We start from the raw sequence: 18,546 nt of genomic DNA on the forward strand, positions 1-18,546 counted from the left end.
AGGGTATTCTCTACCACTGCGGCAAAGTGGAAGCTGAGCAAGCACTCTCCTACCCCGCCATGGCCTGGGAAGACCCTACGTTCCCCTGGCAAAACATAGTTGTATGTAACGCTCTTGAGAGCCTCAGCATGACCACGGCTGCTGCAGAGGGGAGAAGCATCAGCTCTCCCTCAAATAGCATCATAACTTGTGCCAGCCCTTTTCTGCTCCATTCCTGCCCATCTGAACATTGTTGATGCTTCCTCTGCCTTCTTGGCTTAACCATTGTTGTTGTTGTTCAGTCATTCAGTCGTGTCCGACTCTTCGTGACCCCATGGACCAGAGCACGCCAGGCACCCCTATCCTCCACTGCCTCCCGCAGTTTGGCCAAACTCATGCTAGTCGCTTCAAGAACACTGTCCAACCATCTCATCCTCTGTCGTCCCCTTCTTCTTGTGCCCTCCATCTTTCCCAACATCAGGGTCTTTTCTAGGGAGTCTTCTCTTCTCATGAGGTGGCCAAAGTACTGGAGCTCTCAACTTCAGGATCTGTCCTTCCAGTCAAATCAGGTTTCATGTAGTGAATGGGACAGTATTCCTCTCAATCAGCTTTAGCTATGTGATGACCTCACTGAGGACACAGCTGTAAATCAATAAGCAGACACTTCCGTAAGGGATGCTAAGGAGGAATGACTAAAGGGAATCCTTTCTTTGGCAGAAAATGTGAAGAAGAAAAAAGTTAAGAGGAGCTTCTGCTCAACTCTGGGGCAAGTTAACACAGTAATTCAGAAATGTTCTGTGAAAACTGAAGCTCTCCATTTCAAGTTGCTTCTAGCAACAGTGGATTAAGCAGCAATCCTATGATCATTTACGTAGCAAGTTGCACTGCACTCAATGGGGCTGTCTCCTGAGTAGACCTTTACGGGACTGCATTGCACACGTAATGTTCTGCTTGCCTACATGCATTTTTTGTAAAGAGAGAGAGAGAGAGAAGAGCGTAGATTGTGGCTCATACATGATCTCTCCTCCCCTTTGCTATCACGTAAGCCATCTCCTTTGTGATAATCTAATATCTCTATAGCAACTACACCAATTACTTACATAGGAGAATAACATCAGGGAAGTATATTTTTAGATGCCGTTTAATGTGTAATTTAGCAGCAGGAAACAAAAAGGCGAGCCACCTCCATGCCAGCAAGTGCTTTAAGACCTACAAACCAGAATCTGAAGATGTCTGATTTAACCTTTGTTTCACACTTGCACCAATCTCTTTTAATAATTATTTTCAACGCTACACATTTTCTTGACGCAATGTTTTATTTGCTTCCTCAATGCAATAACTGCTCTATCTAAATGAGTTCTGATTTTTCAATTAATAAATAAAATATATATACGAAACCTGCTCTGCTTCAGCACATTTGAAAAGCTGCACATAACGCTCAGATCACTGTATCTATGCAACTATATGTCTGGTGGTTTGTAGGGTTGTTTCACAGATTTTAAGCTACTTGTGCAAGATGAAGATCCTGTTTTATGAAAAAATTAAATGCATGCAACACAAATTACTATTCGTCTCCTATCCCCTTCAGCCCCCAATTCAACTTCAAAATTAGCTCCAGAGGGTTGGGGGACCCTCAAAAGCAGATGAGGGCATGGCGGGTGGGGGGGGGGAACCAGAAGGACCATTGTGCCAATGGAATCCCCTTGGTACAGCATTGGACCCAACCTCCGGGGATTCTAATGGTTAGTCAGCATTCATAAAAATTCATTACATTATAGCTGTGACATAAAAATAGGCAATCAAATTAGAAAAAAACTGCAAAATGGGTATATTAGGCAAAACTAAAAGGAGGTAAAATCAAGTAAAAGCTAATTTAAAAATGGCATGCAAGACAGAAATGCTAAAATTATCATCTAGTGATATAGTAAGAATAACAGGTCTCTACCCACACCCCAGCATTCATCACAGTGGTAGCAGCTGGAACCCCAGTTCATGACTGGGAATGAAACAGCAGAGCCCTCTGGGCCACATCAATGACTGTTTTTGAAAATCCCCTCTGTTTCAGAAGTGGCCTGCCAGGCAGTGCAGAGTTGCTAATTTTTGAGAAATGCAACCCCACCTAATTCTCTGCATGCTTTTCTTGGATCCCATCCACTTTCTGCCGTAAACCATTGGCCCCTCTGGAAGAAACATGACTGCAACCTCTTCACCAGAGACCAAAGAATTGATCCCACAAGTGAACCCGAGCTGTGAAAAGGATCAAAGAGTTGGTGCGTCATGCAAATGTCTGTTTCTATGCAACCCCCCACCCCACCCCCGTTTTGAAGTGCAATGCAGCAATTTCAAGTTTCAAGCTCACAGATCTTTCATTCGTTCACATGGCACCAGGAACTGGCTATGGGAACTCATGAGATTGATGCTTCGCTGGAACCAGAGCCTTGAGTGATCCTAGCACAACCTTAAGACAAGCCTGCTAGATTTAAGCATTACCTTGCACGCCCAGTGCCTTAAACAAAACACATTGCAAAGCAGAAGACACCAAAACCTGAAGGACAGCACAAGTTTTCAAGGTGAGGCTGCAGAGAGTGATGGATAGCAGCAAATGGATTATTTACAGTGATTTGGGGTCCGGTCGGGCAGCCGCTGATAAATGTGGCCATCTAAAGCAGAGAGAGAAATGCCAGTGGCCTTCCTTGTTCGCAGTCACTAGAACGATAAAACCTTGGTTCTCTGTTCAAGAAACTCCCTGCATGAATATGGATTAGGGAGGCTCAACTACAGCTGTGGGAAATCAAAAACACCATACGGCAAGGATGTAAACAGAATGAAATTAAGCTTCAGTGCAGTTCGGGGATGAAGGGAGCGGATAGCTTGTGATTTATTTATTTTTGTGTAGTGTTCAAAGTGTGGCCCTTTGGAGCCAGAAAAAAAGGGTTTACCTCCTTTAAACAGCCTCCTCAAATCCCCTCCTTCCTGTTTATGTTGGACTGGGTACTAAGGAGGCAACATCCAAATATTTTAAATTATAATATCTTAAGATATGGCAAGGCTCATCCTCAATTGGTTTACAATCATTTTTCCCCCCTATCATGCAAACCTTGAAGGAATTTTCTTGCCTCTTAAGCATGCTGGAACTATGGACAAAGGAAGCTGATTGATGGATAATTATCTACAGTGAGAAATTATTTGCATCAAGCTGTCAGGTACTTAGGAATAACAATCACCTGGAAAGTTTGGGGGTGGGGTGAAAAACATTTGCCTGCTATGACTTGGATTTTTTTTTTTTTTTTAAGGGAAGAGACAGAATAATAGTTACTGTGCTGAAAACCGGCTGGATTTTGAGATGGCTGAACAGATTACACGATTGTTATGTACCCCACTAATACCAGCTCAACATATGTATTAAATAAACAGAAGATTGTACAAGTCTCCTGTCCTCTTTCCTCCAAAGAGGACTGCCTTAAGGAAAACCGTCTCTCCCATGAGGGCTCCTGCCACTGAAAAACAATGGGCTTGGACACTTCCACCTCACATGTATGTAACCAGAACTCCAAACACAGCCTCTCTCCACATTTCCTTCTTCCATGCCTCCACGACTGATAGTTTTGTAAGTAAGTGCCATACAGCTCCCCAAATCTTCCCAGCACTTAGCCTATTAAGTATAAAGTTGCCACAATCTCTGACCCTCATTCCAACCTCAATCTGCAGCAAGAGTGAGTAACAATCCCAAGTCAGTAGAAATACAATTGCTTATTCCACCAGTTCATACCATACCAAAATTGTGTCTCCCCCCCCCCCAGTCAACTGCCCAGCGATCACCATATAACCACCAGTCATCTAGACCAACCTTTCTTTTACTGAGAAAACAGTATCCTTATTATGCTGTTGTCTACAGGAGTTTAATAGGGCTAGAGGGAGCTGAAGGGTGTTACCTTATAGATATCCAGGAATCCACACTGATGGTCAAATCGCGTGTAGAGCTCATTGAGCATGCTGATCACCTGCATGGGAGTGCACTGGGCGCAGACCGCCGTGAACCCAACTATGTCAGAAAAGAGCATGGTGACATCGTCGAACTTCCTGGCCTGAACTTGGTGCCCTTGCCACAGCTGCTGAGCCACTTCTTCCGGGAAGATGGAAATAAGGAGATCCACCGTTTTCTTCTTCTCTTCTTCCAGGGCTTGATGTGTTTGTTCCAGCGTTGCCTTCAGTTTGTCCATCCGTTTCTTCAAGCCATCCTGGGCTTTGGCCTGCTCCCCGACGAGGATGACGTCGCGGGTGGCATCATGAATTGGTATGTCTGAAAGGTGGAGGCCTCGGCCCATGAGCTCATCCAGCTTGTCCACACAAGGAGAGCCCAAAAACAAAATGGAGTTTGATTCCGGGACGTGAATCATTTGTCCTTTGATTTCCATCACCTGCAAAGTACACAAATGTAGCAATAATATAGATAGATAGATAGATAGATAGATAGATAGATAGATAGATAGATAGATAGATAGATATTAGCAATTATGCATGGCTAGAAATCTCAAAGTAAGCTTTCAAACCTGTCAAAGGTCCAAAGGGGAATTTCAACGTGCTTCCTAGGATGCACAGAACTACAGTTACAAAGTACCTTGGGAGGTCATCAAATCTCTGCTCAATGCAGGATGCAACTGCAGAATCCCTGACAGATGAACATCCAAGCATCTGCTTAAATACCTCCAGAGAAGAAGAGTCCGCCACCCAACCAGCCACTGTTTGGGAGGCTTCTATTTCCAAGGTTCCTCTTATATCATTAACACCAGGTAACACATATAAACATCAGCTTGCAGGTTCAACTAATTTGCCCATTATACATTCTCTGTACATATCTAAAGTCTGTACAGTCGTACCTCGGAAGTCGAACGGAATCCGTTCCGTAAGTCTGTTCAACTTCCAAAACGTTCAGAAACCAAGGCGTGGCTTCTGATTGGCTGAAGGAGCTCCTGTAGCCAATCAGAAGCCACGGAACCCATGTTGGACGTTCGGGTTCCAAAGAACTTTCACAAACCAGAATACTCACTTCCGGGTTTGCAGAGTTCAGGGGCCAAAATGTTTGACTCGTAAGGCGTTCAGGGTCCAAGGTACGACTGTATATAGATCTTCTTGGTAGCTAATTCTCAGGACTACTGACAATGCTCAAGAATGCTGATAAATTACACCATAAGACAAATCCCCCCCCAAAAAAAATAAACAAAGAAAATACAGAGAAAGAAAATACACAATGAAAATTGCAGATTAAGTGGGGATTTCATCAAAGTTGCAAGGGAATTTTTAAGTTTCCGTAAGTTTTTTTTTAATGTAAAGATGTAGTTAGAGAGACACGTGCTAGGTCACAGGGTCACCCCGAAAGCGCAATTGCCTGCTGACTGAAAGTGGGATCCCCAGATGGAGGGCTGATTCACACACTGTCCTCCTAATGAGGGAACTCATGTCTCTGCATCCCATCCCACCTGTTGGGAGTAAAGAGCATATCCAGCATAACTACATGTAGGTGGTCCTGGATGTAGCAGCTGTTGGTACACCAAGATATTAAAATGCTCACCTCATTTTTATTTTAAAAACCATATCGTACTTGATCTGTAAATAAGTTGAAAAGGGCACATCAGGAGAACGTTTGAAAACTCTGCAAAACAGAAGAATCTTGCTCAGCAGTTTGCAATCTGGGTTTTGATGTCTCTCCCAGGCTTACTCATGTTTTGCTGCTTCATGCACAAAAACTGCTGCTACTTTAAAAGCTTTTACATTCATTTGATTTTGGTAACATACATCTAGGATTCAGTTACCTGAAGGAGCGTCTCCACCCCCATCGTTCTGCCTGGACACTGAGGTCCAGTGCTGAGGGACTTCTGGTGGTTCCCTCACTAAGAGAAGCCAAGTTACAGAGAACCAGGCAGAGGGCCTTCTCGGTAGTGGCACCCGCCCTGTGGAACGCCCGCCCACCAGATGTCAAAGAGAAAAACAACTACCAGACTTTTAGAAGACATCTGAAAGCAGCCCTGTTTAGGGAAGCTTTTAATATTTAATAGATTATTATATTTTAATGTGCTGTTGGAAACCCAGCCAGATGGGCGGGGTATAAATAATAAATTATTATTACTACTACTATTATTATTACTATTATTATTACCGGCATGCCACTGCAAAGTCCATGGCAGACACTCACTAATAGAATGTTGGAGGAGTAAACTTGGCCAGCCCTGTTCATGTGCCAAAGAGTATTAGTATTAATTATCAGTATTATTTTACTTAATACAGCATTGACATTATTTATGTATTTATTTTTTAGCTGCCACTCTTCTGCTTATTAATATAATTATTATTTTTACACCATCAGTGTGCAAGGTATGGAACAGCGTAAGAGAAACCAGCTGTAAAAAAAAGATAGTGTTCCCCGTACACAAACATCTTTTTAATAATAAATTTAGTTGTATCATAAAAGTTGCACTTGCAACATCTTCTGTCAACCTGGAACTAGAGATCGTATTAACTCTGGTAACTGTGAACATTTGCTCCACAAGAGTTTGTCCTCACAGGGTTTTTTCTGGTCCTTAACTATAACACTGCAAAATTGTTCCCAGCATGAAATCAAATCCCAAAGGACTGAGAGGCTCACAAAAAGTAATTTAGGGAAAAGGGAATCAAATAGAAAGAGACACATTTCAAAGTGTGATGGGGGAATGCAATCATTAAAATTCTTGAGACGTCCACAAAGTTAACTTGTTCAAATATATTGGGGAGGAACCTTCATATTTAGAAAATACCTTGTGAGGCAATGCACTATAAAGATTTGTGATGCTGGCACTTGCTTCTGATTAAACACGCGTAGGACTGCTCTGTCACAATATTGTGGAATTATTATTATTTAAATGTGTTTAAATGTCTTACATCTACTCCTAAACTGCTGGATAGACATGGACCCGGTGAATTACCTCTCCTCCTACTTTGAGACCAATGTAAGGTCAAGGAGGAAATGAGTTCGTTCTCTCAATAAAGGCAACTGCTTGAATCTCTTAAGTGACGGTGGAGCAACCATTTAAGGCAGGGATGGATTACTTCAACCCCCATGCACTCAATACAGCCCTGCAGAACTCTCTTTTTGGGCCTCGGGACTCTCTCTCTATACCTCCTCCTCAGCCACACAACTTTTCTCTAGACCTCAAACCTCACCATTCCCACTTCACAGCCTGGCTGTCCAACCCGAATGTGGCCACTAGAAAGGTTGCCCTGATCGAAACATGGCCCTCAGGCTTAAAAAGGTCCGCCCCAGCTTAAAGTCATTTCATGTGCCTTGTGAGAGCAAGCCTGTCATTTGATGCTAATGTGTTTTATCTTTCAGCCTTCTCTAGCATCAGGTCCTGGTTTTCAAACATTTGCAGTCATCATCCTTGCAACCACGTAATAGCCTCACACCTAATTTGAGAGTAAGCAATAGCTGACCTTCAGTGTATGTTAAGGGCCATCTAAACTTATTACTAATAACAGTTGTTCAGATAGCACTACAGAGTATTTTCATCGTGCACTTTGCATACATTATATCTGTAAGCACCTGAAATGGGCATCTCTAGCATGACACATTGGGTCATTTGTATGGAAAATTGCTCTTTGCTTTTAAATTTGTTTCAAACTGTTCTTAATGTATTTTAAATTGTTGTAAATTGCTGTAACCTGCCCTAGCATCTTAGGGTAAAAGGTGGCTAACCAATCAATTATCATCAGCTTGGACTCAGATACAGCATGAAGGAGGAATTAATAGGAGATAACTTTGACAACCCTAGAGCCTTGGGTCTAAATGTGGTCCAAACTCAGGAGACCAGGAGCAAGATTCATGATAGGAGTTCATGATAGGAGACTTTCACTTCTACCTCCAAGGATATTACAGACCTATTTATCAAATATGATAATTCCTTAAGATCCCCACACTACACCAAGCATGACAGAGCTGTATAGGGACTCCCATTAAACCCTACAGCAGATATTGGGAACCTAGGAAACCTGTAGACCTCCAGAAGTTGTTGGACCACAATTCCCATCATTCCTGACCACTGGCCATCCTGGCTTTGGCTGATGACAGTTCAACAATATCTGTAGGTAGGGATGAACACATCTGCTACTGTGGCACAACTGTTTGAGTAATGGACTAGGACCTGGGAAGCCAGAGTTCAAATCCCCATTCATCCATGAAGCTCGCTGGGTGACCTTGGGCCAGTCACTGCATCTCAGCCTAACCTACCTCACAGAAGACACACAGAACCATGTGCACCACAGTGGTGAAAAAAGGTGGGATATAAATGCAATAAATTATAATTTTGGTTTCTCCCAGTCTCTAATTTTTCCAGTCTAAAGTTCAGTTCTCCACATTTCCATGTCAGCTTGGAAGTATTTTCTTAAATCCTCATGAAAACTCACCAGCTTTTTAGTGTGAATTTCTCCTAATATAAACATTAATGTGTAATTTTGCCCTACATGAACATTTTTGCAATTTCCCTTAAAACAATGCATTTTACTTTCACCAATCTATGCATATTTGTGTACAATTAATTGTAGCATATGTATTTTTGTAAGCATCCCTTGCCTGGAGAACTACATTATAAAATATGGAGAAGAGCAAATTAGGAGGGACGGCTGTGTTGCCATTCCCTTGCAAACTAGGTAGGCACCCCTTTAAATACAAACTAAATCACATTTCTCCCCATTGCTACCTGGAAGGCACTATGCTATCTTGGCCCTAGAAGACTGCTTATGTGTTAAAACCCAGTAACATACTTGAACATTGCAATAAACATGGCAACAGAGCTAAGAAGCAGTTTTGATTCTATGATTAGGACCTTGTGCAGTGAGCTTAATAGGGGGGCATAAAGATTCTTGGTAGTCTCTCCCCCACCCCACTGTAAAAAGGTGGCACCCTTTGCCTGATATTTCCCCCATTTGAGCTTCCAGCTGAGTGAATTGTCAAGAGACATTATTCCTCACCGCAGAAAAGCTACCGTTACAAATTTCAAGTTATTTATAGAAGTCTCCAGGGTGTTATGCAATGTGCAACAGCCTTCCAACCCCCAAGACAGCAAATTTAGCCTTTTTGATTTATCTGCGATGCAAGAGAACAGCGTCAGGGATGCAAGCAGCTGTTATTAAGGGAGAGGGAGGAGACATGCGGGATTGATAAACGTCAGCCAATTTGCTGTGAAAAGAAGATAAACGCGGAAGATAAAAGAATACGCCCATTAAAAGTGCTGCAGAGCCAATTAGCCAACAAAGGTTGCCTTCCCAGTGATGCAGCACCCACAATGCAGACACCTGCTTGACTTTCTGGAAATGGGAGTTTCAAGCATGGGTTCTGAAAAGATGCAGGCCCCTTATCGTGCTTCAGAGCACGGAATAGGGCATCTAATAAAGAATGCAGCAGCTTGAGCACATTCATGAGAACCTCGAGGCTGAATAAGGCATTAGTCCAAATACAGGAGCTATTTCCCAACTCTTCATGTAATAAGGAAAAAAAGCACTGCCTGCCTGGATCATATACACTTGGGGGAGAACGAAGAGGTGGTGCATCACTTCAGCTAGCAGGTGAGGGATGCCAAAATAAAATTAAATAAAATTAAAATAGTAATGTAACAATCCCTCACAACAACATCAACAACAAAAATAGCACAATAAGAGGGAGGGGGGAAATCTAACCTGACCCTTTCCTTACTGTGCTAGTTTTCCATTTGGAAACTTGGCTTTATGGGATTATTATTATTTTTTAAAAAAAAGATTAACTTTTTATATACACAATAATATTTTATTATAAAAATCTGATGGATGCCTGACTCTTTGTTGATGCATCTGCATCAGTATGGTTGCATCTGCACCATTCATTTAAGGCACTTATACCACTTTAAGAGCCATGGTTTCTCGCAAAGAATTCTGGGAACTGTAGCTCCATGAGCGTTGCCCTAATAACTTGAGTTCTGTCTGGTCTAGTTGTTTGGGATCAGTTCCCATGACTGTTACTCGAGGACATGGACAAGATGCTTGAGGGAGTTTGGTCAACCACTTGTCTTATTGATCCTTGTCTAGAAAGCTAGGAGGACTGGGATGATGGGGCAACTCCTGGAAGTGGCAAATGCTTTGTTGAGGGAGGCAATGTTCCCATTTCGCTAGGACATTCACTGTGGTTGCTTTCACATATTTCTAGAGCAGTAACACCACTTGCTCTCTCGTTTACCCCTGAGAACCCAGTATCTCCCAACCTGTTGCATTCCTGTCCCACCTGCCTCCCGCTTCAGCTGCGAGTCCAGCTTTTCATGGTGGTTGCTTGTAGCAAATTTTGGAGCTTTCCACTCAAAGCTATCCAAGCACAGATCAACAGCACTGTTGTCTCAATAATTCTGGAACTGTGCTCTGGTAGATGATTAGCTGTTCAACCCCCACATCATTTTTTTTAAAAAAAAATTGTAAAGGACTCTTGGACAGTTAAGTCCAGTCAAAGGCGACTATGGGGTTGCGACGCTCCTCTCGCTTTCAGGCCGAGGGAGCCGGCGTTTGTCCACAGACAGCTTTCCGGGTCATGTAGCCAGCATGACTAAACCGCTACTGGTGCATGGGGGACTGTGACAAATGCCAGAGCACACAGAAACGCTGTTTACCTTCCCATCGCAATGGTACCTATTTATCTACTTGCACTGGTATGTTTTCAAACTGCCAGGTTGGCAGGAACTGGGACAGAACAACGGGAGCTCACCCCGTCGCAGAGATTCAAACCGCCAACCTTCTGATCGGCAAGCCCAAGAGGCTGTGGTGTAGACCACAGCGCCACCTGCGTCATTACCACTGCAAGGAGCCACTTAAGGCTAGATACATAACTGCTCTTCCTAAGTTGCCCGGTTTACCTCTTCTGTTCTTTCCCTTTGTATGAAGCACTGTGTGCTGCCTTACTCTAACACTGGGGCACATAAGCTGCTTTTTTAGGTGGTGGTGGGGAGAGAAGCAACCTCCCCCTCCTTCCACAGCAACAGCAGCTATGGCAACAAAAGTTTTTACAGGGAACTGGGGTGGGTGGATGAGTGTGTCTCCAACAGCTTCAACCAGCAGGTCTTCCAGTTAACAGGAGAGGAACTATTCCTTTTGAGGGGTGGGGGGATGAAAGCACTGTGTGTACCAGTGCTGCTGTGCATGTATGTGCCTTTCCCCCCTCTGGGGTAGAGGCAGGGCTTTTTTCCCCAGCCAGAACTCACCAGAACTCAGTTCTGGCACCTCTCAGGCAAGCACCATTGCCATTATAAGAGAACAAGGGAGGCATTCACGGTAAGTTCTGGCACCTCTTTTTCTAGAAAAATAGCACTGGCCGTGGAAGCAGTAAAAAAAACTCTCCCCACTCTAGAGCAGTAGCAAAAGCAGAAACTCTTTACAGGAAGAAGGAACCAGGAAAAGTCCCTGAGAAGCGGGTTGTCTACTGCCCTGGTCCTCAGTTGGTGAGGACTGATCCAAGGTGGGTCGTAACAGGAGCGCTACCCCAAAATATATGCTAAAACGTTAAGAAATGGGTCCCCAAATGCATATTTGTGATTAAAGTGGGTCCAGGGTATGAAAGACAGCTGATCTATTGTGTGGAGACTAGATACAGTACTGCACAGTTAGGAAAGAAGAAGCCTAGCGCTTAGCTGTGGGTGCTGTGCTGTTGTTTAAACTAGTCCTTTGTTACTGTTGTCTGGAAGCTCCTTACGTGTAGATATAAGGAATACTCGTTGTACATGATACGAACACAGACAAACTGGTTTCCTCACAAAAGCAATATTCCTGCATAGGCACAGGGGACCTGTGGCCCTCCAGACTATATCTCCCATAATCCCTGCCCACTGGCCATCCTGGCTGAGGAAGATGAGAGATGGGAGTCTGATGACGGTTGGAGGACCACAGATCTTCCCAACTCCTGCTGTAGAGCAAATTGCTGCTTGTGAAGCAGCTCTTAGATAACAGCTTCACTCAGATGGCTCTCTTATGACACCAGTATGGCTGCTTTAAATACAGTTAACTTTCCCATCCTCATTGATATAATCAGATAAATTTTGCTTTTGGGATTTTGCAGGTTTTTGGTTTGTTTTTTAAGGAGAATCAACAGTGGCTTATGCTCCATGTGTTTCTTTAACCCACACGCCACCTGTGTTCCTGGTAGCTCCTGCTGTCCTTACTCCCCTGGGCCAATACCAGGCCCTGAGGCAAGATCATGTTCCTAATAACTGTTATCTTCCCAAGCTCCCTCCTTTGCAAAGAGATCATTATGGCAGATATTGCTTCTTCCTGCAAGAGACCACACAAAGTTCTCATACATTCTTGCAGCCAAGCCTGCAATACAAACTGGCACACCATTCATCTTAGGGTGAGGAAACCCTTTTACGATCGATTGAAAATTCTACAAATTGTGTCACGATTCCTTCAGATAAGGAGGATTTTGTAAAAAGTCCTGTACGGTGCTTGGAGTGTCAGACTAGGGTCATGAAGCTCACTAGGTGACCTCGGAGTCAGTCACTGCCTCTCAACCTAGCCTACCCAACAGGGATGTAGTGGGATTAAAATGAGGTGAAGAACCACAAATGCCACCTTGAGCTCCTTCAAGAAAAAGCTGGGATACAAAAGCAGTAAATAAATAAGTCAAATAAATAAATCAGAAATATTGAAAGCACAGCAGGGGATTTTTTTCCTATTTTATATTTCACTTCATTATACAGGTGAAACTTGAAAAATTAGAATATCGTGGAAAGGTTCATTTCTTTCAGTAATTCAACTTAAAAGGTGAAACTAATATGTGAGATAGACTCATGACATGCAAAGCGAGATATGTCAAGCCTTTATTTGTTTTAATTGTGATGATTATGGCGTACAGCTGATGAGAACCCCAAATTAACAATCTCAACTTTGGGGTTTTCATCAGCCGCATGCCATAATCATCACAATTATAACAAACAAAGGCTTGACATATCTCACTTTGCATGCCATGAGTCTATCTCATATATTAAACTCCAGTAGCTAATGAAAACAATTGCTTACATAAATGGACTTTTCCACGATATTCTAATTTTTCCAGTTTCACCTGTAGGTATGAAATCTACCTGCAGTAAAACAACAACAACAACTTTCAATTGCCTTGACACCCCTTGCCAGTGTGGTGTAGTGGTTAAGAGCGGTAGACTCGTAATCTGGGGAACCGGGTTCGTGTCCCCACTCCTCCACATGCAGCTGCTAGTGGACTAACCTTGGGCTAGTCACACTTCTTTGAAGTCTCTCAGCCCCACTCACCTCACAGAGTGTTTGTTGTGGGGGAGGAAGGGAAAGGAGAATGTTAGCCGCTTTGAGACTCCTTTGGGTAGTGAAAAGCGGGATATCAAATCCAAACTCTTCTTCTTCTTCTTGCTGAATTACTAAAATCCCTTGCTATGTGAAAATCATTACAGGAAAGGTCTAGTAGAAGGTCTACTGCAGAAGGTTTCAGAGATGTAGGTATTCTATAAAAAGTGCCACGAGAACCATAGTGAGATTGAACATTGTGTGTGAGTGTGTGAGTGTGTGTGTGTGTGTGTTAGTGAGGAAACCCTTAATGTAAGTTTACAACCACATCCGATTTAGAAATCAGGTCAAGACATTCTACTACAGTGAGTGAATTAATATAGTATGCAGCAGTCAGATAAGAGCTTTTAGCAGGGAAGAAACTTAGGGCAGGGATAGGGACCCAGTGGCCCGCCAGATATTGTTGAGCTACAACTACAGATGTTGTTGAACTACAACTCCCATCACCATTGACAATTGCCTTTACTGGCTGGGAATGATGGGAGTTGGGAGTCCAACAAAATCTGGAGGAGAAGAAGAAGAAGAAGAGTTTGGATTTGATATCCCGCTTTTCACTACCCGAAGGAGTCTCAAAGCAGCTAACATTCTCCTTTCCCTTCCTCCCCCACAACAAAAACTCTGTGAGATGAGTGGGGCTGAGAGACGTCAGAGAAGTGTGACTAGCCCAAGGTCACCCAGCAGCTGCTTGTGGAGGAGCGGAGACACGAACCCAGTTCACCAGATTACGAGTCCACCGCTCTTAACCACTACACCACACTGGCTCTCAAGGGTTTCGTTTTCCCTGATTTAAGCAGTGATAGCTGATGTCAGGACAGAGTACAAGTACACAGCTAAGTCACCCATTCGCATCTGCAAAACATTGCAGAATGTTCTTAAGACCTCTTTGTGGCAAGAGCAAGAAAAAAAGTAGGGACTTTGTAAGTCTCAGATTGACCATTATGCTTCAACTGTGTTGTTAAATCACATGTTTTGATGCCAGGTGGACATATTATCTGATATGGTAAAACAGCAGATTTTCTCCAAGGTTTTAGTACTGATATGCCTGTGTTGTCTTGACTTTTCTAGCACTGCATCTTTCCATTCTCCCTACGACAAATACTGTAATCAGTATTCACATCAAGGGAAACATAGAATACTGCACACCTTTTCCTCCAGATTCAATTTCAGAAATATCGGCATACTTCCCGCTAGAGATTATTTTACAATAAATTCCAAAAATGCACTAGTAGGAATAATTCATGCCCAAGTCTCAAAAGCTGGGATTTGTGATTTTGTTCAGGCAAACCATTCTATTTTTACTTGTGATTAAATCAGACCCAGGCGGCATCAAAGCCCTTGCAGCTTCTTATGAATTATTTAATAAGAAATCTTTTTTTAAAAGTCCACCCAAAACTGAAGTTTGAAGACTGCAACAGCTTCTCTTTATGACACATAGTAGTCTTCATTGCAAGTCTTTGTGTAAAATTCTTCTTCCTTTCCTTTCCTCGTCAAAAACGGAGCAACCATTTTCGGTATTAGCCCTGAATTTTTCGAAAGTCCCTGAAAGTGTCATTCCACCTCTGGAAAACCCAGGAAAGGAACTTTTAGCAAACTGAAAAGAGAGTTAACTTTTCTTCTTCAGAGAATCAGTGTAATGTTTCATACAGCAGTATCACACCACTTTAAAAACCATCATGGCTTCTCACAAAGAACCCCGGGAACTGTAGCTTGTTAAGGGTGCAGAGAGTTGTTAAGAAAGCAGAACTGCAATTCCCAGAGTTCTCTGGAAAGGGGAATTGTTGTACAACTCTGAGAACTGCAGCTCTGTCGGGAGAATAAGGATCTCCTAAGAACTATCAACACCTTTTAACTGCAGTTCCCAGGATTTTTCCAGGGAAGCCATGGTTATTTGACAGAAGTGATAAGTGTATAGTGCAGATGGGTTGTGAAACTTGCTGAGGAGGCTGTGAAATCCAGAGACAGGGCAATGAGTAGCAAAAGAGAGAAGTTTCATAGTGATGCAGTACTGCCTCCTGCTAGATATAATGCTGTTGGGCAGATGAAAATGATGGACTATATGGAGCTTGCTGAACTGACCGGGAAACTCCGAGACCAGAGGGACGACGCGGTGGAGAAAAATTGGAACAAATTTAAAGTAAATTTAAAGAATAATGTTAAGATTAATATTTAAAATAAGCAGGAAGACCAGAGAGGCAGCAGATATTGAAGTTAGATAAGACATAATATAGATGAAGTGATGTTAAGGTTAATAGATAAGAGAAGATGATTAGTTTATTAATATGAGAATAGAAAAAAGGTAAAGACTTTGGCCACCTCATGAGAAGAGAAGACTCCCTAGAAAAGACCCTGATGTTGGGAAAGATGGAGGGCACAAGGAGAAGGGGACGACAGAGGATGAGATGGTTGGACAGTGTTCTCGAAGGTACTAACATGAGTTTGGCCAAACTGCGAGAGGCAGTGAAGGATAGGCGTGCCTGGCGTGCTCTGGTCCATGGGGTCACGAAGAGTCGGACAGGACTGAACGACTGAACAGCAACAACAAAAGAAATTACTAAAAATGATTTACAAGAAACGCAGAAGGAGAGGGAGGGAGGAAGTCAACCCACAAAGATTTAGAAATAAGGATAGATATGTATTAAATATGTGTTTTATTTTTATTTTTAGTGTTTAATGTTGTAGTGTTTTTGTTTTTTCTTTGTGTTTGTTATTGTAAAAAACCAATAATTTTTTTGGGGGGGAAATAGATATAATGCTGTTGTATAACTATGCAGTAAAGGTTAAGCAGAATTATTATTATTATTATTTTAAATGCACACTTAAACTTATTTATTCATGCACAGAGATTTGTGCATTTCCAGTTTTACAACCAAATTAGCCGCAGGACCTTTCCTGAAGCAATGCAGCCTCACCATTTGTGAATTAAATACCACAAAGAGATTAAAAGCTCCGAGTGTTGCTTGGAGGAGCGCTTTTATTAGTGCCACGAATTGAGGAACCTCGGCACTCATTACATCTCAATAAAGGGTCTTCAGCTCAGGTAACATCACATTACCCAGAGAACAGGGTAAACAAATTGGTTTCAAGGTACGCTGGGCAAATGCAAAACGGTGGATGGTTCTTTCATCTTAGGGTCTAAAGCCTAAAAGGAGTTTGTCCCTGCCAATCGGAAGCCAGCCATTGTTGACAATGCATATTGATAAATGTACTGCGCTTATAAATGAGAGGAAGCTCTTATGAAAGTTTGCCGCCACCTCCATGGGCTAAGCAAAGTTCCTTGCAAGACAGGGTGGGGAACCCGTGGCCCTCCAGATGTTGGCAGATTACAACTCCCATCAGATCCGACCATTGTTTTCCTGCCCTTTCTCTAGCACCTTGTCCACTGTGTAGGAAGAGAAAGGTGATTCAGCAACTGAATTAGTTCAAAGCAACTGTTTTGCATTCTGCACTGGCTCAGGGACTCCAACCATGCCTTTGTCAAATAAACATTACCCATGAAGGCATAATATATTCCATTTCATACTGCTAAGTCACCCTTCTGAATGAAGGGGGGAACAAGGCTCCTGCAACTGAGATTCAAATGTTTTCTTCATCATCTTTCTCAATGTAAAATTTGTATGCATTCATTTTCTTGCGTAGAGACTGTCCAGTAACTGCATTTGAACTGCATGCATCTTAAATTGAACATCCTAAAAGTGGATTTCAAAGACAGGGCCAAGCAGGAGACCACTATAACCATTGGCTAACACCCACCTATTCCCAGGTCTAGCTCAGCACTCCCCCAACTGACTAACAATTGGAACACCTCTGTACCAGCCCCAAATTCCTCTCTCATCACCTTGTTAGACTTGTCTCCAGGGATTATATCCACAAAATCACGAGCCCGTTTATGGCAATGCATACCCATCAACTGTCCCAATTTGAGCAGAACTACAGAAGTCATCCTAGCTTGTGATTGAATTACAGAATGTTCTGGTTTTGGGTCTAGCAGTCTGGCATGAGCCCGGTGTCTTGCACCAGAGCGCCGGACCAAAAGACACTCATTTTTTGGTCTCATGCAAATGAACTTGTTTGTGCCAGAGCAGTGGAGCAAAAAACGAGCATCCCGATCTGATCAGTGGGGTGTTGGAGGGAATGGCAATGTGGTGTGGTAGTGATGAGTGCTGGACCGGGGAGACCCAAGTTCAGATCACCATCCAGCCATGACCTAAACGCTGACCTAACGCTGTCCATCTAACCTAACTTGCAAGGTTGTTGTGAGAAGGTGGAGAGCAGAACCAAGTACAGTACGTTTCCCTGAGAACCTTGGAGGAAGAATAGGATACAAACATGTAATTAATAGTCACATGTAGGTGCATGACCTGCTAACTGGTGCCCGAATGTGCGAATTGATTCTGCTGGAAAGCACTGCATTTGTGGTGCGGCGAGCAGATTGGAAAAGTTCTAGTCACACACAGCAGTCTGCAGTGATCAGCGTAAACCAGCTTTCAAGGGGCATTTTTGCAAAGATCGTGGCTTTGGAGGAAACCTTAATCCCTCTTTCAGTGCTGATGACAATCGCTCCCCACTAGGCCTGGTGTTTAAATGAGTCGTGATTGCTAATCATATCATTACTGCAGGACATTGCTAGGTACTGAGAAGACTTCCTGTGGCTCATTTTCAGTGTCTCCACTGCACATAGTATCTTCTTCTCTTGTTGAGGCCTCCTGTTAGCACTCCTGTTAGCCACAGAGAACATAGTCTTTTCTCATCAGGGAGTGTGCTGGGACCACAGGTCACAGCATCACTTAAGAGAGAGGTACTCTGCATGTCAGTGACTGATACCCCATCCCCTTGGCCCTCGGGCAAAGTAAGCGGCTCCGCTGGGGGGTGGCTCTGCCACCAGCTCTTGTAGGAGAAAGTCACACCCATAAATGTATTCCAGTCATAGGAAGCTGAGACTCTGCATATTCACACTTAAGGTTAGCAGTTAGCCAGAGCATGAAATATAGCTTGCTGTGCAGCTTGCAGTTGGATTGAAACAAAAATGAGGGAAACGAAACAAGGTGGGGAGAAGGAAGAAGGCACTCTGCACATGGCTATGTGCCTTACATGAACCAGAAATGGGAAGTAGACACCATGGACTTTGCTGGGACATTTGAATCATAAACAGTACATGTGGAGATCTGGGCTTTGCAGATGCAAGGGACATGAACAGTAAAGGTCATCACAAGGGGGAAA

At 43.1% G+C, this 18,546-nt stretch overlaps 1 protein-coding gene across 1 annotated transcript in view; it reads right to left on the minus strand.

Moving 5' to 3' along the window:
• Window positions 1–18,546, minus strand: part of GUCY1A2 (guanylate cyclase 1 soluble subunit alpha 2) — a 136,840-nt gene that overhangs the window by 58,595 nt on the left and 59,699 nt on the right. Inside the window, exon 5 of the mRNA XM_033146218.1 lies at window positions 3,912–4,397. Coding sequence (XP_033002109.1) covers window positions 3,912–4,397 — 486 coding nt within the window. The remainder of the gene's footprint in view (window positions 1–3,911; window positions 4,398–18,546) is intronic.

The sequence above is a fragment of the Lacerta agilis genome, chromosome 4, assembly GCF_009819535.1.
Source record: "Lacerta agilis isolate rLacAgi1 chromosome 4, rLacAgi1.pri, whole genome shotgun sequence".
In the NCBI taxonomy this organism is placed as follows: domain Eukaryota; kingdom Metazoa; phylum Chordata; class Lepidosauria; order Squamata; family Lacertidae; genus Lacerta; species Lacerta agilis.